We start from the raw sequence: 22,300 nt of genomic DNA, 5'->3' as shown, positions 1-22,300 counted from the left end.
AGAAGACCCTCAATGAGATGGATTGACTCAGTAATTGGGTTAATGGGAGTAGATGTGTCAGTAACAATCAGGTTGGCATAGTACAGAGCAGGGTTCAGAGATCTTGTACACAGGGTCACTATGAGTCGCAATCGACTCGACAGCACCTAAACAACAATCCTTAACAAGCTACCTAAAGTTTCCAGAAAACCACTTGTTTTACAGCTCATAGATCTGTGTATGTTTTTCTTTCTCCCTTGAATATTCTTCTCTACTTATTTTACTAACTCTTACTCATCCTTAGGCCTAACTTTCAGAAAGCTTTATCATATCCCTGCCCCCAAGAGTGCAATCCCTCACTTTGTCCACCAAGTTTCCACATCAATAACTTCATTATACTCAAAGTATTTGAGCAGGAAGACCGCATCTTAGTTCAACTCTGTATCCAATCTTGTTTTCATTAAATGAATGAACAAGTAAATAGCAGCACCAGGTTATAAATAGGCTGGGGAAGTAACGTGGAGGAAAGAAATAACGTAAGATACTTCACATTTATTAGAAATTATTTTATTGTTATATCCAATGGGGCAGGAATTATTATTTTAATTTTAGATATAGAAATTGTAGCTCAGAGATGTTAAAGGAGACATCTAAGTTTGTTTTTTTGGTTTTTTTTTTTTTTAGATTTTTTATTTTATTTTATTTTATTATTTTTGTGTGCGTGTACCGTCAAATCAGATCTGACTGGTACAGGAGGAGATTGCCCCTCCTTCCCCGGCAGAGCATCTGGCGGATTCGAACCGTGCACCTCTGGGATTGTAGTTGCAGCTTCTTGCCACTAGACCACCAGAGCTCCCCTAAAGGGGACATCTAAATAACTTGCAGTATCATCTGCTCTCCAATATATTTGGGCCTTCTTTGGGTCTAAATATAATGACACAATAATCCCGATTATATAACATTCTTATCTCAATGAATCACTGCCATCGAGTGGGTTCTAACTCAAAGAGACCCTCCACTGGGTTTCAGAGGCTGTAATTCTTTATAGAAGGAACTGTTAATCTTTCTCCTTTGGAGCAGTTGGTGGATTTGAACTGTTCGGCTTCTCTTTCGGCTAGCAAGTCAAACGCTTGACTTTTGTCTCAGTGAAAACTTAAACTCACTGCCTATCTTTGCCCTAAAGAGCAGCTGCTAAGTTTGACTCGCCACAGATATGCAGCTTTTGTGTGGACAGCACAACACGTTGTGGACTATGCCACCAAAGCTCCTTTATGTCTCAGAACTGAGAAAAATATATAGACCAGAAGTCATTTAAAAGGATAGCTTTTTAAGCCAAAATTAGAACCCTTAGAGTTTCTGCCTGAGAGAGAAAATGGAAGACCAGCCATTCTCATCTTTTCTACAACTCTGTAGAGAGAATATGCAGGAGACAATGAGATCCACTCAGTTCTCAAAAAGTTGCCTTTTCAAGAGAAATGGAAGGGAAAGGGAGGGGGAGAACCTATAGAGTTCATAAGAGAAAGAGTATAATTTTTCTGGCCAAACTTTTGCACTCACAAATGCTGAAGTATGTGGCATGGGAAATACTTACCACTAAAAAACAGCATATAAATGAAAGCCCAAACCAACACATTGGTTAGACTTCTATCAACTTCACAGAACACAGGAATTTGTGTTGAGACTAAATATAGTGTGATCATTTTTATATGCTTATGGAAATCTTAAAAATTAAAAAAAAGAAAATGGAAATCTTGTTGAAGAATTTAATCGGGAATTCTGGGTGCTTGAAAGCTCTCTAAGCTAATATTCTCCTTTTTAAAAGATGTGTTATTCAGTGTGTTATGATTGAGATGGCATTTTCTTAACACTAATACTTCACCTGCATTGGCTTTAAGGTCTTCAGGGGTGACCATGACAACAAATCGGATTGCACGCTCATTCCGAAACATCTCATAAGACCACCGACGGATAGATCGCATGCATTTCACTGCTGCGATGCCATTGTTGGCAATGAGAACCTGAAAAAGTGAAGAACAGGAAGCGGACAAGCATTGAAAAGAAAAGCAGTGACGGAGGAAGAGATGTGATATTTCTTTGAAAAAATCAGATTTTCAACCAGTAATTCTAATTACTGTTCTCATTACAAACTACCTCTGACATGATCAAGCAGACGGTATTTCAAAATGCTAGCTAACCAAATACTTCACTCTGTGTCCACCAAAATAGCGTTCGTTAGAAAAAATGGCAGAAGAAACAAAGCACCCTGAGACTTCTCTATAAACAAATCTTTCACCTGTTTACTTGTCTTGCAATCATGCTCTGGAGGATAAGATAGACAAGAAAACACATAATCTGTTTTTAATTGGAAGACTATGAGAAAGCATCAATAAATATTCTTTTGAGGAAGATTCTCACTCTTTACTCATTTGGTCATTACAGGTGATTTCAACCATCTTATCCTCCCAACTGTGTCAAAATTACCTGTAATTTTTCAAAGTATTTGAAACCTTTTCAGATGCTACATATGGTCTGATCCTTCTAAACAACCCAAATATCTTGTGGGAAGCCAACAGTGTGCAAAACTGTTTAAGACTTTCATTCTCAAACTCTACTTCCTTAGCGCTAAACGCAATGCTGTGGCGTATAGGACCTCCCCACCAGCATTTTACAAACCAATTAATACCTCACACCTTCTCAGACCACAGTTTTCAACTCTGTAAAATCATGAGACCTTTCAAAAAGAATTTTCAAGCCTTACTGCCCCTTAGTTATGATGAAGTTATCTGTGGTAAAAATGTACTAGTGAAGATAGTGAAATTAATTACCAGGACACTAGGAATACAAGAGAGTAATTTCACACAAAGAGACAAAGTCTCTTGAAATCCAAGTATCAGTCTGAGCAAATCTATACAATAAGGTATTAAAACTTAGCAAGTTACAACTTACCTTCTCTATCACTTTATTTCCCCCAAAACGAGTAACAAATTCAGCTGGAGACGCCACGGTGAAATCTCGCTGTGAGTCTACCTTCTTTCGGTCTCGACCTTGCTTTACCAGATGCATGCCTGACATGCTGGACCTATAAATACAGAGGAATTATAAGTCTATGTGGGTAGAGATCTACAGGAAAGATTTCTTCATACTCTCAAGACTTGTTCTTTACTGTCACTGCCCTCCTGGAGCACTGACAGCACCCTTGCAAACCACACACTTAATAGGAGAGAATGTCTTTGCACATGGAAATTTAAGAGAGGGGGTAAGGGAAAACTGTTTCTGAGTAATGAAAGATAACATCAAGATTTACCAACAGACGTTAAAATAAAAAAGCAAACTTTAGAATGAAATAAGATATAAATAAAAGACTCAAAAGGATGTTAGAACTAAAATGCAAGTTAGTCTTATCATGACTCTGACGTACAGAAGCCTTTTCAGTCATATTTCCAGCTTCCATTTCTTTTGAGCTTGAAATCTACATTTTTAATGAGTTTATGTTTCATGCATAATGTACCTGTTAGAGTGGTTGAAATTAAAACACTTCTAATACTCAAACAGCCAATTCTCATTGCTGAATTTTCTCTATTTGTAAATATTTTAAAAAAACAACAAAACACCACACTTTTTTAAACTGGACTTTGACTGATAAACGAACGCTGTGAGGACTAAATGAGATAATGGATATAAACTCCTTTCTGTCTATTTTAAGCCTGGGTGGTGCAATGATTAAGTGCTTGGCTACTAACAGAAAAATGAGCAGTTCAAACCCACCCAACGGTTCCAAAGGAGAAAAAGCCTGAAGATCTATTCTCATAAGGATTACAGTTTAGGAAATCAGTTTACAGTTGAGGTCAGTTCCACTCTGTCACACATGGTAACAAGTTGGAATCGACTCAACAGCACACAATGGCAACACACCGTTCCCTACATGGTGGCAACAGTTAGAGCTTGGCTATTAAACAAAAAGTGTGGTAGTTCAACTCGACCTACTTACTCAACTGAAGATAGGGCTTATCACTGTCAAATTACTCCCACTGAAAACCCGATCATGGAGTCACCAGAAATTACAATTCGATCAAAAGCAATGTTTTAGTTTTGATCTGATATTTTTGGTGAAAGATTATGGTTTTCTAGTTGACCAATTATTCTGTGACATTAGTGATACTTTTCACAAGTTTAAATATTCTCTTGAGTTGTGTTCTGGTTATTAGCTTTCCATTTTTGTCTTACAATCAACATTGAGCCTTTAGTCTGTCTCCTAGAGACAGTTTTTCAGTAAAAAACCCTATTGACAGGTAATTATTCTGTATTCCACTCTGATGTTTTGCTAAAAAGAGAACTCAGGGAACAATTTCTGTTCCAGGTTTAAAGAGTGTCTCAGGGTGATTGACTGTCTAGGGAATTCTATGGTCTCGACTGATAGAGTTGAAAATTTTTAGAGAATCTTAAGAATTTCAGTTTTGTTCTACATTTTCATTTTATCCCCATTCTATCTGAGGCCAATTTATTAAATTTCTGGTCAGAACGGTCAGTAATGTAGCCACAAAGCACCTCGTCATTCTGTTCTCAGGGTAGATGACACTATAGCTTATGAAAGCTTTTAATTCTGTGGACTTGATTCTGTGCTGCTGAGTAAAGACTAACTTGTATTTTTGATAGCCATTTACAAGCTTTCAAAATGCTGGATTGGGAAACAGAACATGAATTTTTTAAACTATAGTATGCCAACTGACTGCCTTAACCTATGGCAATGTTTAAACTATATTATACCAACTGTCTGAGTTATCCAATGGCCCCAAAACACTAAGCCTTCAAATCTAGAAAAATTTTGTAAGTATTTGGTTATATCTGAGAACTAAGTGTAACTATAAATATTTGCCTGAGCTCATATACCTGTACTTAATGTACATAATAGAGATATTTATTTGTTCAAGGTTTGTTATTTCAATACAGTTTGCTCAGCAGCAGCTTTCTTCTCCTATTCTTATCTATCCTCCTTTCCTTACAATCTAACTTTGATGCTAAAGGTCAGTTATCTTTTCAAAATGAGAGTGTACAATTTAAATGTTCCCACAAAGAAAATACCAGGTCCAGGTAGTTCTTTGAAAGGACAGTAGTTCTTATCATATTTCCATTCTATGTGAAAAGAAGTAACAATGATATCAAAACAAAGAAACTACATTGAAGAGAAAATTCTACAGTTATTTTACACTTATGAATAGAAGGGAAAACTCAAAAGCAAAACATCATTAATAAAAATCCTCACAACTGGATCAATAGGCAACATCATAATAGATGGAGAAAAGACTGAAGTTGTCAATTATTTCATTTTACTTGCTCCACAATCAACACCCATGGTAATAGCAATCAAGAAATTAATATAAGACCTAAGAATAAAACGAAGGGTTATAAAATTCCTCAGAGAAAAGTTAGGAACAACTGTAAAAACCCTAATCCATGTGAACAGACTTCTAAAAACTCCAACGGGGTAAAAAGGAAACCCACAGACTAGGGAAAAAACTATTTGGCAATAACATATCTGTTAAGGAACTCACATCTAAAATTTATAAAACAAGGATGTCAGTTTAGAGACTAAAATGTGCCTGACCCAAGTCATGGTATTTTCATTTGCTTTCTATATATCTGAAAATATGACAATGAATAAGGATGAACAAAGAAGAATTATACCTCTGAACTGTGGTGTTGGTTAAGCATATGAAATATCCCATGAACTGCTAAAGAATAAATCTGTGTTGGAGGAAGTGCGATGAGGGTGCTCTTTAAAAGCAGGGATGGTGGAACATCTTTTCTCATACTCCAAGGATCTTGTCAAGAGAGGCCGGTGCTTAGAAAAAGTTATCATGCTGCTTTCTCTTCCGGTCACTGGGCTGCGGCAACGGTGCAGACATGGCCAAGTCCAAGAACCACACCACACACAACCAGTCCCGAAAAAGGCACAGAAATGGTATAAAGAAACCAAGATCGCAATGATATGTGCCTCTTAAGGGGGTAGACCCCAAATTCCTGAGGAACATGCACTTTGCCAAGAAGCACAATAACAAGGGCCTGAAGAAGATGCAAGCCAACAATGCTAAGGCCATGGATGAAGGTGCTGAGGCTGGGAAGGCTCTTGTAAAGCCCAAAGAGGTCAAGCCCAGGATCCCAAGGGGTGTCAACCACAAGCTCAGCCGACTCGCCTACATCACCCATCCCAGGCTTGGGAAGCGTGCTCGGTCTGGCATTGCCAAGGGACTCAGGCTTAACCGGCCGAAATCCAAAGCCAAGGCTGAGAGTATGGCCGAAGTTAAGGTAAAGTCCTCAATTCAGACACCAGCCAAGGCTGCAACCCAGGCACCAGCTAAGGCCTCAACCCAGGCTCCTGCTCCAAGCCAGGCTCCTAAAGGTGCCCAGGCCCCTGCAAAGGCTCCATAATTGAGTTCTTCATCTGAGTACAGAAGGACTGGTGTGACCCCCTGGGCTGCTGCCATCTGCATGGGGCTGGTGTCCTCCTATGTTATTTGTACAAATAAATCCTAAGGCAGGAAAGGGGGGGAAAAAGATATCATGCTGAGATTTTCCAGGACTCTCTGCAACGGCACTTGTGACAAATTTCCTAACAAGCAGCAGCAGTTGCTGGAGTTCCGTTTATCTCTTCATGATGTTTCTCTTGGCTAAAACCACACTAAGTCATCTTGAAGTTCAAAGCATTAATCAAATAAATAAGGCAAAGCTATCAGAAAAGCATAGCTCTGATTTTCATGGCAAACATGGTAATGCCGTCTTAGCTAGACACACTAACTTTCTGTGCTGCTAACATGGACTTACACAGCAACACAAACTGGGAAAGAATGGAACTTGTGCCCTGTTGGCAGAGTCACCACAAAGAAATGGAGAGATCAGTAATCAACTCAGCTGGTGGTGTAACAGTGAACGGTTTCAAAACCACTTATAGTTGATGTCAAGTAAAAGCACTAAGTACTCATTAAAATATGCCATTATTGAAGAAATAATGTATATTTGTAACCTTAAAAAAAAAAGACATCCTGTTGAGAAAGGTCTGCAATAGGAAAAATAACTCTCAATAAGATAGATGGACACAGTGTTTGCAACAATGGACTTGAGCATTTTGGAGATGATGAGGATGACACAAGATAGGTCAAGGTTCTGATCAAGGGGTTGTCACGAAATATAGTTGACTGACAACACAAATGTAAAATTCTTAAGTAAACTGCCCTGGGATAAAAGGTGTAAAGTTGGGCAAAATACTAGTCCAAAGTATGTTCACCATAGTCTCCAGTTGTTTGAATCCAGAAGGATGGGCAATCTCTTCCCTTTGCAATTTATATCCCTGGAAGTCTAATGAGTTGGAACCAACTAAAGAGTAGTGAGTTTCAGTTTGATGTTGTGAATCAATGCTGAGCAACTGTTCTATGAAAACCAAGATTATATACTTCTGTGCACGCGAATTAAAACTACACACTACTCAGAGACTGGTCTGCAGTTATTTAGGGAAGCAGTGAAGGGTTAAAGAAGAACTCATAAGGTACTGCATTTGTATGAAACGAGAGGGAGTGATCAGAGGGTCATTTCTAATGAAAGAGGGGAGAAAAACAGAAATTCATCATGTAATGATATAGCCACATTCATATTCTTATTTGGAGTTGTTCCTAAACTACACTGAAAAGTTAACAAAAAACAGTAAGTGCACCCAAGTATCAGGCAGCATATAACAAGTGCCAGAAAACAAAATAGTTCCTTTTCTCTTCCCATCAATCAAATGCTCTACTTCATGGAACACTTCAATATAAACACTTAATTCCAAGTCATGAAGACAGCACTTTACAAAAAGAAAAACCAAAATTAGACACTGGGTCATCAGTTAATGCTAAAACAATGGAACAAAACGTTGTCCTACAGCAGGTTTAAACAGGTATGTACAAATGGGATAAAGAGGCAGAGAGACACATAATATAGAGACACATATTAACATGTTGTTGTTGTTATTGTTATGTGCCATCGAATCATTTGTGACTCATAGTGACCCTATGTACAAGAGCCCTCAACACTGTTCTATCCTTTGTCAACCTCACTGTCTCAAACACATTCATTCCCACCACTCCACTCACAGAATCGATCCATCTCATCGAGTGTCTTCCTCTCCTGTGCCGTCCCTCCACTCTCCGAAACATGATGTCCCTCTCCAAGGACCAGTCCCTCCTTGCAACATGCCCAAAGTATGTCAGACAAAGCTTCAGAATCCTTGACTCCAGGGAATATTCTGGCTTCACCCTCTCCAGGACAAACCTGTTTGTTCTCCTAGCAGTCCATGGTATATTCAACACTCTTCTCCAGAATCATAACTCAAAGGCATCAATTCTCTTTCTATCGTCCCTACTCTCTGACATACTCAAAAACACAAACTCATTGCCATGAAGTGGAATGGGCTTATTATCTGATCCTTCCAGAGAATTTTCAGAGTATACAAATCATGAGAAGAGATTGTCATTCTTTCTCCTGAGCCTGGTGATTTGAACCTGCAGAGAGGAACCTCCAGATAGGAACTGCCTTTGGGTGAGTACCCAATTCCCTAAAACCTGCCTACAGCACTAATTTCCATGGATTCTTCTATCCCATCCTTTCCTGGCATGTGGGCTTTACCTTTGAGCAAGTGCTGCTCTTCTGACCTTCCCTCTCTACCTCCTTTCATCTCCACTAATTATGACATTTTATTCCTTTTTACATGCAGAGCTTTATCTTTGGGCCCATACTGATACTTTACATGGTTGGTTGTTATTCCCCAGTGTTATTGGTGGTCACTTTATATGTTTGCTGTTTGGCTGAAAGTTAAATCATGAGAATCAATTTTGGTGCAGATTTAAAGGATGACAGATAGAGACAAGTGTACATACTGCATTATTCCAGTTACATGTCATTTTGTAAGAGGCAAAAATAAATCAGTGAAGAATAGGGCTGGGGTAGAGGTGACTGACTATAATTGGGTATAGGTATACTGGAATGTTTTATATCTTCATCTTGATTACAGTGGCAGTTATGCAAGTGTGTCAAAACCAACTGCACATTTACAGTGTGTGTAATCTATTGTTTATAAATTTTCAGGAAACAACATATGATCAAGAGGCAATGGTGATAAAGGAGGAAGTGCAGGCTGCTCTGAAGGACTTGGCAAAAAATAAAGGCCCAGGAACTGATGGACTACAAATAAAAATATTTTGACAAACAGGTGCTGCTCTGGATGTGTTCACCAAATTGTGCCAAGAAATCTGGAGGACAACTACCTGGCCAACTGACTAGAAGAGATCCATATTTGTTCCTATTCCAAAAAAAAGGTGACTGAACAGAGTGTGGAAATTATCGTACAATATCACTAACATCACATGAAAGCAAGATTCTGCTTGATTATCCAAAAATAACTGGAAGAGTAGTACATTAACAAAGATGGGTTTAGAAGACGTCGTGGCACTAGAGACATTATCGTCAATGTTAGATAGATCTTGGTTGAAAGCAAAGAGTACCAGAGGAATATCTATGTGTGTTTCACTGACTACAAAAAGGCATTTCAGGCGAGCTCTGGTGGCCTAGTGGCAAGAAGGTGTACTACAATCCCAGAGGTGCACAGTTTGAATCCACCAGATGCTCTGCTGGAGAAGGAGGAACAATTTCCTCCTGTACCAGACAGATCTGATTTGATGGTGTACACACACACACACACACACACTAAAATAAAATAAGGCATTTTTGTGGATAACAACAAATTGTAGGTAACCTTGAAGAGAAAGGGAATCCCAGAACACTGGAATATGCTTATGTAAAACCTATACTTGGACCAGGAAACAGTTCTCAGAACAGAGCAAGAAAACACAGCATGGTTCAAAATGAGAATGGAAGTACATTAAGTATACCTCCTGTCTCCATATCTTTTCAATTTATATGCAGAACAGATCATTTGGGAGGCCGGGCTTTCTGAAGAGAAATGTGGCATCAGGATGAAGGAAGACTCATCAACAACCTTTGTTAGGCATGACACAGCCCTGTCTTGCTGAAACTGAGGAGGACTTGAAGTGCTTGCTGCACAGGGTCAAGGCCTGCAGTCTTCAATATGGATTGAAGCTCTACATCAAGAAGGCAAAGATTCTCATCACTGGGCCAGATGGCAGCACTATGATGAAGAGACTGTGGTTAACAGTTACAGCTTGCTTGGCTCCACAAGTCAGGAAATCAAAAGACTAACTGAATTAGGTAAATCTGCTGTCAGGGACCTCTCCAGAGTATAAAAAGCAACCATGTCAGTCTAGAGACTAAAGTGTACCTGATCCAGGCCATGGTCTACACAATTAATTTTCTATGTATCAGAGATCCTGCAGTATTCTGTAAACTTTTGTTATGAGACCCTTGTCTGAGATGGAATTGTCAGATGTTTTTTCCCAGTCAGCAGGTTTTCTTTCATCCTATGGGAAAAGTTTTTGATGCACATAGGGACCTACTCTTTAGAAGGTCCCATTCATTGATGTTATCCTATCCAGAGGATAACATCTGGATGGTCAACAGACACATGAAGAAATGCTCAAAATCACTGGCAATAATAGAGATGCAAATCAAAACCACAATGAGATATCATCTCACCCCAGCAGCTGTGGCAAAGTTTAACAGGACAGCAAGCAATCAATGTTGGAGAGGAAAGGTTTACATACAGATACAATCAATCACAGCAGTTGAGAAAACACCGTGATTTATAAGCCTTCACTCAAGTGAAAAATAAGAAATTTTTTTTAAAAATCAAATTACTGTGGGAAAGTTTACTGTTAGGGACCTCTCCAAAGTACTGTGGAGCAAAGACTAAGATGAACCTGATTCAGGCCATGGTCTTTTCAATCACTTAATATAAATCTGAGAGGCAGACAATAAAGATGACAGAAGATAACTAATGTCTTTGAGTTGTGGTGTTGGAGAGGAGTACTGAATATCCCATGGATTGTCAAAAAGAACAAATATTCTTGGAGAAAGTGCACACAGGGTGTTCTCTGGAGGCAAAAATGGTGACGCTTCACTTCACTTGGGACATGTTGTTATGAGTGGCCAGTCCTTAGAAAAGAACATCACACTTGGAAAAGTAAAGAGTTAGCTTACTAGAGGAAGACTTGAAAAAAAGATGTACTGTAACAATGTGTTCAAGTATATCAGAGACGGTGATAATAGCACAGGATAGGCCAGGATTCAGATCCGTTATTCATAGGGTAACTGTGAGAAAGAGTTGACATGGTCACACATAACAACAACAGGCCTCAAAATACGTACTTCTTGTCTGTTCCTTTTCTTAGGAAGTTATCAGAGAAACGTGGTCATCCAATTCACCTGCAGCTGTAAGTGGGAAAGAAGAGCAATCTCCACCCACACAATTAATAGCTTTGGAAACTCAAAGGAGGGTCAGCTATAAGTTTATTTCCATGTGACAGCAATGAGTTTTGAGTCTTTTACTTTTGAAAGAGAGGAGAGAACTGGGGGGCGGAGGGAGAGGGCTGGGCGGGTAGAGAAGTGCAGCAATGAATGAGTGGAAATCCAAATTCTCAGTAAATGTTCATTAAAATTGTTAAAAAAAAAAAGAAAGAAAGAGTACAAAACAACTATGAGATATCATCTCAGCGCAGTAAGAACAGCAAAATTTAACAGACCAGCAAACAACAAATGTTGGCGAGGGTGGAGAAACTGGAATCCTTATTCACTGTTGGTGGGAGTGTAAAATGGTGCAATCACTATGGAAGGCAGTATGGTGCTTTCTCAGAAAGTTGCAAATAGAAATACCATTTGACCCAGCAATTCCACTACTGGGAATTTACTCTAAAGAAACAATAACCACCACCCAAACAGATATATGCACACCCATGTTTACTGTGGCTTTGTTCACAATAGCAAAGAGCTGGAAACAACCTAAATGCCTATCAACAAACTAATGGATAGAGAAGCTCTGGCATATTCACATAATGCATATGCACACAATAATATGCAGCACTGAAAAACAAAGAACTCATGAAATACTATGCAAAATGAATGACCCTGGAGGACATTATGATGAGTGAAATATCTAAGTCACAAAAGGACAAATATTGCATGGGGCCACTGTTGTAAAATGGGACTGACATCAGGGTTGAGGGAAGACAGAGAAGGAGGGGAAGAATGCATTGGAACAGATGAGGGAGAGAACTGTTTAAAAGGGATGTATGATTGGGTTTTATTGTCATGACAGGAGTCCAGAAAGAAGGCTGTACAGTGGAGTAGACTTGGGGGGAGGGATTGCATAACAATGAAAGGATTTTTCTTTTACTTTTTAAGGAGAAGAGTGAATTAGGGGGACGGGGGTGGGTAGGGGAAAAGTGCAACAACGAATGATTTGAAATCGAAAGTCTCTGTAACCTTTCATTAAAATGTATTTAAAAAAAGAGAAATATCCTCTCACCCCAGTCAGAATAGCAAAATTTAACAGAACAGTAAGCAACAAATGCTGGCGAAGTTGTGGAAAAACTAGAACCCTTATTCACTGTTGGTGGAAGTGTAAAATGGTGCAACCACTGTAGAAGGTGCTATGGCACTTTCTCAAAAAGTTGCAAATAGAGATACCATTTGACCCAGCAATTCCACTACTGGGAATATACCCCGAAGAGACCATAGCTGACATCCAAGCAGATACATGCTGTCTAATGCAGCATTTGTTCATGGATAGCAAGGAGTTGGAAACAACCTAAGTGCCCATCAACAAACAAATGGATAGAGAAGCTGTGGTATATTCACACAGTGGAATATTATGTTGCATTGGAAAACAAGGAACTCATGCAATATTATTCAAAATGGGTGACCCTGGAGGACATTATGCTGAATGAAGTATATCAGTCACAAAGGGACAAATACTGCATGGTTGTAAAACAGGACTGACTTCGGGGTTGAGGGGAGACTGAGAAAGATGGTTCAATCATGTATACTGCACTGAAACAGCAGAGGGAGAAAACTGTATAAAAGGGATATGTGATTAAGTATTTTTGTCATGACAGGAGTCTAGAGCAAAGGCTACATGGTGGAGTGGACCTGGGGGAGGGTTTGTAAAACAATGAAAGAATTTTTGTTTTACTTTTACAAGAGGGTAGTGTGCTAGGGGGGAGGGTTGGGGGGAGAGAAAAATGCAACAATGAATGCATGGAAATGCAAAGTCTCTGTAAATTTTTACTGAAATCAATACTAAATTGGAAAAAAAATAAGGTCTGACGCCTGCTCTGTCTTGAATCAATCTCAATGACTCAGACACACCTACCCACTACTGCCCTAGTTACTGTATCAATCCATCTCATCTGAGGTCTTTCTCTCCTGCTCTGTTCCTACACCCTTCTAAGCATGATGTCCTTTTCCAATTATCAGTCCCTCCTGGCCACATGTCCAAAGTATCTGAGACGGAGCTTCAAAATCCTAGCCTCCAAGGAGAAACGGTTTCACCTCTCTAAGACAGACCTATTTGTTTTCTTGGAAGTCCTTGGTATGTTCAAGACTCTTCTCCAGCACTCCAACTTAAAGACATCGATTCTTCTGTCATCCTTAGTCATTACCCAGTTCTCTGATGTATAGCAAGTAATTGTGAAGACTTTGAACTGGATCAGGTGCACCTTAGTCTCTAGACTGACATCATTGATTCTCAGTACTCTGGAGAGGTCCCTAATAGCAGTTTTACCTAATGCAATTAGTCTTTTGATTTCCTGGCTGCTGGTGCCAAGAATGTTGATTGTGGAACCAAGCAAGCTATAACTATTAATCTCAATCTCTTCTCCATCCATCAGGGTGCTGCCAACTGGCCCAGTGGTGAGAATCTTTGTCTTCCAGGTGTTGAACTTCAATCCACACTGATGACTACAGTTCTTGACCTTTTGCAGCAAATGCTTCAGGTCTTTCCAAATGATCTGTTCTGCACATAGATTGAAAAGGTATGGAGAACAAGACACAACCCTGACATACTCTCTTTCTGATTGTGAAGCATGCAGTGTTTCCCTGCTCTGTTCTAAGAACTGCTTCCTGGTCCAAGTATAGGTTTCACATAAGCACAGTCCAGTCTTCTGGGATTCCCATTCTCCTCAAAGTTAATCACAGTTTGTTGTGATCAACACAGTCAAATGTCTGCATTGTCAATGAAAGATAGATATTCCTCTGGTACTCTTTGCTTTCTGCCAAGATCCTATTTGTGAGTGAGGTATAGAAAAGTTACTCTACATTTTCCACAAACTCACTGGCTGAAAACAAGAAATAACTGATAAACCTATAATTTTTAAAATGTTCTTATGTGCTGTCCAGTAACAACAAATCAGAGCGACCCAATGAACAACAAACCTGAATCCCATTCCATCCTCACTATCTCTGATATACCTGAGCCAGCTGTTACAGTCACTCATCTCATTGAGTATCTTCCTCTTTTAAGCTGACCCTCTACTCTTCCAAGCATGATGTTCTTCTCCAAGTACTGGCCCCCCTTTACAATTTGCACAAGGATGTGAGGTGAAGCTTCACCATTTTTATCTCTAGAAGCACCTTGGTAAATACTTTCCCTAAGACATATTTCAGCACTGGTGGCCTAGTAGCAAAAAGCTGCTCCACGATCCCAATGGCACGCAGTTCAAATCCACCAGCGGCTCTGATGAAGGATGGGCAGTCTCCTCCTGTATGATTAACTGTCTCTGAAAACCTGCTGGAGGGTCAGCTACAGGTAAGTTCCACCTCGATGGGTACACAGCAACAAGATGGCATAGTTGTTCTTTTTGGCAGTCCATTAAATATTCAACACTCTTCTCCAATACCACAACTCAAAGATATCAATTCTTAGTCACTGTCCAGTTTTCAAATGCACAGCAAATGACTGGAAACAAAATGTCTTTAATCAGGTGCACTTTAGTCTTTAAACTGGCATCATTGCTCATTATCACCTTGGAGACATCCCTGACAGCGTATTTTCCCAATGCAACACATCTTTTGATTTGTTGACTGCTACTACCAAGTATGTTGACTATGAATCCGAGTAAGAGGAAATTTGTTGACAATTTGATTAATTTTTCCACCTATCATGATGTTAATTATTGACTCAATGATGATTATTTTTGTTTTCTTGATATTGAGATGCAAATCATATCCTTGATCTTCTGCAGCGAGTGCGTCAAGTCTTCCACACTCTCAGAAAGCAAGGTCCTGTTATTTGTGCAATGCAGGTTGTCATTGAGTCTTTCTCCAATCCTTATTGTATATTCTTCATCATAAATCCAGCTTCTTGAATATTTAATCAGCATACAGATTGAACAAGTATGGAGAAAGGATACAGCCCTGATGCACACCCTTCTTGATTTTTAAAACATGCAGTGATCCTTTGCTCTGTTTGCACAACAGCTCCTTGCTCTGGGTACAGGTTTCACATGAGTACAAGTGTTCTTTTCAATGATAGCCACAATTTGTTGTAATCCACATAGTCAAAATGTCTTTGCATAGTCAATAAAACATGGATAGACATCCTTCTGGTATTCTCTTCTTAAGCCAAGATCCACATGACATCAGCAATGATATTCCTGGTGCCAGCCTTATTTTCTGGCAGTTCTCTCAATTCACTGTTCTGGCCATTTTTAAATTATCTTCAGCATGATTTTACTTACGTATGTTATTAATGATAGAGTTTGATAATTTCCACCATCTGTTTGATCAACTTTTGGGGGGATGAAAACAAATATAGGTCTCTTCTACTTACTTGGACAGATAGCGATCTTCCTGATTTCTTGGCAAAACTTGGTGAGCATGTCCAGATCTGTAACCATGTGTTGGGAAATTTCAAATGTTATTCCATCAACTTCTGGGGTCTTATTTTTTTTTTGTCAGTGTCTTCAGAGCAGCTTGAATGACTTCCTTTTTTACCCTTGGTTCTTGATCATACATTCTGAAATGGTTCCATGTCAGTCAATTCATTTTGGTATAGACTATGTATTCCTTCTTTCTTCTGTTGGTACTTCCTGGATTGTTCAAGAGTTTGCCCATGTCCTTTGGTATTACAACTTGAGGCTGAAATTTGTTTTGTTCTTTCAGTTTGAGAAATGCTGAGTGAGTTCTACCCTTTTAATTTTCTGACTCTAGTTCTCTATAGATTCCTTTTAATACTTAGTGAACTGAGTTGTCTTTTGAATTCTTCTGTTCATCTCTTTCTTCATTTCTTCCCTTTGTTTTGGATTCCTGACAGTAGTGCAATTTCAGAGTATCTTAGGACATCCATCTTGGTCATTTCTTTCTCCCCTGTCTTTGCTTTCTTTCTAGATGATATCCTTGATGTCATTCAACAACTCAAAAATAATGAAATTATTTGGGGAGTTAAGATTGCAATGAGCAATAACAAGGTCTGTTGCTTTTATTTTCTTAGTTGACTTTTAAAATTCTGTTCTAAATAACATTATATCTACTTATATGATGACCTAGTGGTATACATTTGTACTACCTACAAAGGAAAGCAGGTCAAATACACACCAGCTACTCTGCAGAAGGAAGATGGGCAATCTCCTCCTATCGGATTTATGGCCTCTGAAAGCCACTGGAGGGTCAGCTATAAGTCATTTTCCGCTTGATGGCACATAACACCAACATCAATATACAAGCTAGCCAAGCCACAGTATACTCAACTGTCTCATATGCAGGTGACATCTGGACAATGACTAATGAAGAGCAAAGAATGGATGCCTCTGAATTGTGACAATAGCCAAGAGTAAACTATGGACCGCCAAAAGAACAAGCAAACTTGTCTTGGCAGAAGTGCCAACAGAATGTTCCTTAGAAGAAAGGATGATAAGACTTTGTCTCACAAACTCTGGATAGGTCATCAGGAAAGGACAATCCCTAGAGAAGAGACGTCATGCTTCATAGAGGGTCAGTGAAAAAGAGAACTTCTATGAGATGGACTGACAGTGGCTACAAAAATGGCCTTGAAGTACAACAAAGATCAGGAACACAGGGCAGTGTTTCATTCTGTTGTATATAACGTCCCATGAGTGAGACCTACCTGACTCAATGGTATCCAACAACAAAATAAAATCTACAAATGGCCTTTGCACAATAAAGGTTTAGAGGTGTTGATCTATGCAGTTGAAAATTCATGCGTAATTTACTGAAGAGATGAACTAGTCAGTTGGAAATGAGTATACTAGTCATCTCATAAGCAGGTACCCCAAACACTTGAGCTTATCTCAGTGTTAGCTACAGGAAAGAAACACCTGCATAGAAATAGACCAGCACAGTTCAAATTACTGTTGTTTAAAGGTCAACTGTATTTGTATATGTAATAATGTTCCTTTCTAGTCTGCAAAAAACTGTATTTTATATATACAACAAAAAATGCAAAACTGCAAATCATGTATGGAGATATATATCTATATATACACATATTCACACACAATTATATAAGGTTGTATGTAGGTACTGTTCAATCTATTTCAACTCCTATGTAATATATAGCAGAATAAAACACTGTCACAATCCTGTTCCATCTTCATAATCTGTACTGTGTCAGGCCCACTGTCCAGTCGATTCATCTTGTAGAAGGCCTCATTTGTTTGCTGATTCTTTAACAAGCATGATGTCTTTCTTCGGGGACTGGAGTCTTCTCAAATTTATTTGTATACTATATACACAAACAGAAAGACAGTTGATGACTATGAGAATGACCCCTAGTGGCCCTACAAACAGACCTGAACCATGTCCTATCCTGACACACTTCAGCCCACTTGCTGTAACCACCACGTCAATCCATCTCATGAGGAGTCTTCCTGTCTTTTGCTTACCCTCCCCTTTTCCGAGCATGATAGCTCTTTCAAGAAACAGCCTCTCTTGGCAACACGTCCAAAGTATGAGAGACAAAGCTTCACCATCTTTACTTTCAAGAGGTATTTTGGCTGGACCTTTTCCAAGATATATCTGTTCATTCTTTTGGCAGTCTCTTCTCCAACATCACAACTTAAAAGCATTCTTCTTCTGTCATCTTTATTCATTGTCCAGTTCTCAGGTGCACAGTGACTGAAAAGTCCATAGCCTATATCAAGTGCACCCTAGTCCTTAAACTTAAGGACTTTATTATTTAACGATATTTAATATCTTTAATAAAAATCTTTAATATTTTGAAGCAGTCCCTAACAGGGGACCTTCCCCAAAGCACTGTATCTCCTCACTTCCTGACTGCTAGTACCAAGGGTGTTGACTATGAATGCAAGTAAGGCAAAATCATTGACAGTCACAATCATGTCTTCAGCTCTCATAATATTTTTTGCCTGTTGGCCCAATGGTAAGGATCTTTGTTTTCTTGATGTTGAAAAGTAATCTATATTGAAGGCTTTATTAGCCTTCTGCAGCAGAGGTTTTACATTTTCTTCACTTTCAGAAAGCAAGTTTGTGTCATAGGCATAATGCAGGTTGCTGATGAGCATTCTTTCAACTCTGATATAACATTCTTCATCACATAGCTAAAGCTCCTTGAATGGTTTGCTCTGCGTACAGACTGAATAATTATGGAGAAAGGATAGAATCCTGATGCACAATCTTCTTGATTTTAGACCATCCAATGTTCTACCGTACTGCTAGGTCTACGTCTAGATTTTGTATGAGCACAATTAAATGTTCTAGGATTCCCATTCTTCTTAAAGTTAGCCATAGTTTGTTGTGATCCACATAGTCAAACACCTTTGAATAGTCAATAAAACACAGAGAAACAGTCTTCTGATATTCTGTTCTCAGCCAACATACATCATACCTTACCAACGATATCTCTGGTGCCACAAGCTCTTTTAAACCCAGCTTGAAATTCTAACAACCCCTGTCAATGTACACACACACATGCACACAAAGTCACCTGTTGCCATCAAGTCCAGGGTAGAGAAGTTTGGCCTTCTCAATAACTCAAGCCTGGTGGTATCCACCATCACATGACAAGGTAATGAAACAGGCACCTTCTTTGGCCCCAGAGACACATTTTAAAGAGGCCGTAGGCAAATCTACCTTCAACCGGATGCTATACACTAGAAAGAACTGACAATCTCCCGTTACAATATTTGAAGACTTCACCCTTGAAAAGTCAGTCAAATACAATGAGAATTTTCTGGCACAGACTGATAGATCCTTTAAAAAAAAAACTAACAGCACAGCAATCACAGTGATGGCACTTTAATGTGACTACAATATCAGGTATGGGCTCAAATACCTTTGAAACAAATTTCTGAATGTAAAGCAATGTTTAGAAGTTCAGGAGCAAACATGTCAGGCTTTGTCCAACTTTAATTTTCTTATAGGGACAACAACTCATCAAATAAAATAATCCATAACTTTTAGAGTCTATTTGTCTGTGCTTTATTATTTCGTTTAAAGTATGTATTGTGCAAATATAGCACCTTAAAACTGATTTTTGCAGCATGTAGTAAATTCATCTATTTTCTTTTCAAAACTCTCCCAAGATATAAAAAGGAACTGATGCTTATTCTTCAGGCTTTAGCCTTGTAAACAAAAGCTGCAGTTCCTCCTCATGTGGCAGCTGCTTAAAATCCAGGAGGACAAGGATACTCTGCCTTCCAACTACTTCTTGGCCCTGCTTCAGTCAGATCAGAGTATTCCTGATGGCCTCAAACTATAGCTTTTGTGCATACTTTGGCCTCAATTTCTGTATTTCATCACCTTTCCCCTCTTTTTTCTTTCCCCTACATTTAACCAACACATAGACTAAGTCAACCTCTCGAGAGGACTAAAAAGAGAGAAAGGAAAATATAGAACCTTGTGTAACTAGGAAAAAGATCTTAGCTGCACTGCTTAAGCTGCAGCAAACATGTTTCAACAACAGTCACTTTCTTCTGTCGGTCACCAGAGAAGAGCGCCACCACCTCTCCTGACTGCCAGAAGCACATGACAGGGAAGGCAGCGGCAGAGAACAGACAAAGTTTACCAGGACAACTGAGCCAACAAAATAATGGGGTCATGAAATCCAGAGGGAGGAAGACAGCACAGGCTAAGTAGGTAATTTGTAAGAACCAATCAAAATAAACAATACTGATTATCAGCTGCAAGAGGGGGGAAAACAGGTCAGGAGAGAAAGAAAACACAAACAGAAAATGTGCTACCGTTACAGAAGACTGAATAAAGTGGAAAACAGGATTCTGATTTTTAGATCTAAAGAGATATACAAATACACACAATCCTAAAAAAAAAAAATTAACAAAGGAGCTTATACAGATGGGATAAAGAGAAAATGTAAATAAAATTCTTGAAAAGTAACTGAGATAAATACTTCAGAGAAAACTTCTAATCTGGATAAAGCAGGGAAGAGAACTTCTGCCTAGAAAAGCTAAAAGCAGGCATACATTGCCATGAAAGCAAATTTACCAGACTGAAAGATTCCTTAAAGCAAAAAATACACCAAGACTTCAGTGAAAAAAGGAGAAAAATTTAATTTTTACTTCCAGCCAAAATGTCAGACTAATCAGATACACACCACACCTCCCCTCTATAGTAAAGATTTGAGGAAAATAAGTGAAGCAGATACAGAAGAATCCTTAGCATAAAAAGAAAGGATAAAGAACTAGATTGAACAATGAAAGAAATGGAGTCAAAATAGAGCGCCAGATTCCTCTCTTGTCAGTTGACTGGGCAGAGCACACTGTCTTGAGATAGAGACAACAGCAATCTCAGATAAGTAATCTCAGATAAGCAACTCAGAAAGCTACTTGACAGAATTCATTAACTGTGTTGGAAATGAGTGGATAGATAATGAATACTGCATTGGAATAGATGAAGGAAAAAACTGTTTAAAAGGAATATATGATTAGTCATTATATGTATGACAACAGTCCAGAATAAGAGGTGCATTGCAAAGTGGACTAGGGTAGGGGGAAGGAAGAGGGAGAAAACTGTGTAACAATGAATGAATTATTTTTTTTAAAGTAAACTGGGAAAGGGGGAAGGGATAAAAAATGTGCAACAATGAATTAATGAAAATCCAACTTTTCTGTAAACTTGCATTAAAAATGCAATATTTTTTTAAAAAAAAGAACTGTGTCAACACACCCACGAGGAAGTAAGATACCAATTGGTGGCTGCAGACAATGGGAAAACCAAGGTACCCTCACTCAGTAACCAGAGAAGCACTCCTCCCCTTACCCAAGCCCGCGGTAATTAGCAGCACAAGGCCCACTTGCCAAGGACCAACACAGAAGCACCGTATTCTTCCTATCTAGTCCCAAATGCCACCTTTCCCCTTAACTTGTTTTTCTCCTTTGGCCCAATGACTCGGACAAGTGGTGACATTCTACTTCAGTGAGACATCCAATTTCTCCTAGCTGCTGACCATTGTAACATGGTACTAGCCACGTGTCTTGGCCCCTGTCACCCACCAATCCAGGTAAGCTCCCTGTCCCTGCCAAGTGAGAAGGAATAGCAGTGTGACTTGACATGCACTTGCATGGTGCTCCATTACACCTACCTATGCCTGCCCTTTCCACTTCTGGCAATAGGTGGTGATAGTATGAACATGTGCATGTGAGCCTACCATGCATATCCTCCAACTATGTGAGAGGTGGTGGCAGTGGGAGTATCTACACATCCACCCACTCTTCCCGAGGTGACAACTATACCTGGTATTCCATGCACTGAGTGAGTGACTGCTGCCTGAGCCTGAGCTACTAGACAGACAGAGCGAGTCCCCAAAAAGATCGGTATTCCATGCACTGAGTGAGTGACTGCTGCCTGAGCCTGAGCTACTAGACAGATAGAGCGAGTCCCCAAAAAGATCACCAAGCCAATTAGCCAAATTAACAAAGTTTATTTCGAGTTAGAACCGGGCTCCCGCGTGCTGACACAGCAGCATCCAGCCAAGAACCCAAACTTCCACACAAGCTAATTCCGAACTTGCGGGTCAAACCTGGGCTCTCGCGTGCCAGTGGCATCCACCCGAGAACCCAGACTTCCACACAAGCTAATTCCAGGCGAGCGCCCACTTCCTCAGACACCTGGACCTTGGCAGTCGTCACTGCCCGGTCTTGGACTGGAAGTTACGCAGCGTCCTGCCTTCCAAATGTTCAATTCAAAACCGGGGTGCACCAAACAGAATACAGATTAACCAGTTATCAGGCCTGACTTACCGGGTAGGAAGAATCCTACAGCGACGTCACAGTTACGGATCCGCTGGCCAGTGATCAGGGTTTTGATGAATTTAGGGAGATCTCGCTGAGGCCTCCAAGTGTAATGGAGCAAGTCCCCAAAAAGATCACTGAGCCAATTAGCCGAATTAACA

At 39.5% G+C, this 22,300-nt stretch overlaps 1 protein-coding gene and 1 pseudogene across 1 annotated transcript in view; one reads left to right on the top strand and one right to left on the bottom strand.

Moving 5' to 3' along the window:
• The window catches only part of ACACA (acetyl-CoA carboxylase alpha), a 277,380-nt gene that overhangs the window by 195,869 nt on the left and 59,211 nt on the right, over positions 1-22,300 (bottom strand). Inside the window, exons 4-5 of the mRNA XM_006881383.1 lie at positions 2,926-3,058; positions 1,859-1,997 (exon numbers count right to left, since the gene is read on the bottom strand). Of these exons, the coding sequence (XP_006881445.1) occupies positions 1,859-1,997; positions 2,926-3,058 (272 nt within the window). The remainder of the gene's footprint in view (positions 1-1,858; positions 1,998-2,925; positions 3,059-22,300) is intronic.
• Positions 5,881-6,405, top strand: LOC102866529 (annotated as a pseudogene).

This window comes from Elephantulus edwardii, unplaced genomic scaffold, assembly GCF_000299155.1.
Source record: "Elephantulus edwardii isolate Elephantulus edwardi_28Jun2011 unplaced genomic scaffold, EleEdw1.0 scaffold00015, whole genome shotgun sequence".
In the NCBI taxonomy this organism is placed as follows: Eukaryota; Metazoa; Chordata; class Mammalia; order Macroscelidea; family Macroscelididae; genus Elephantulus; species Elephantulus edwardii.
The sequence above is the reverse complement of the archived record's forward strand: the minus strand, read 5'-3'. Positions and strand labels throughout refer to the sequence as shown.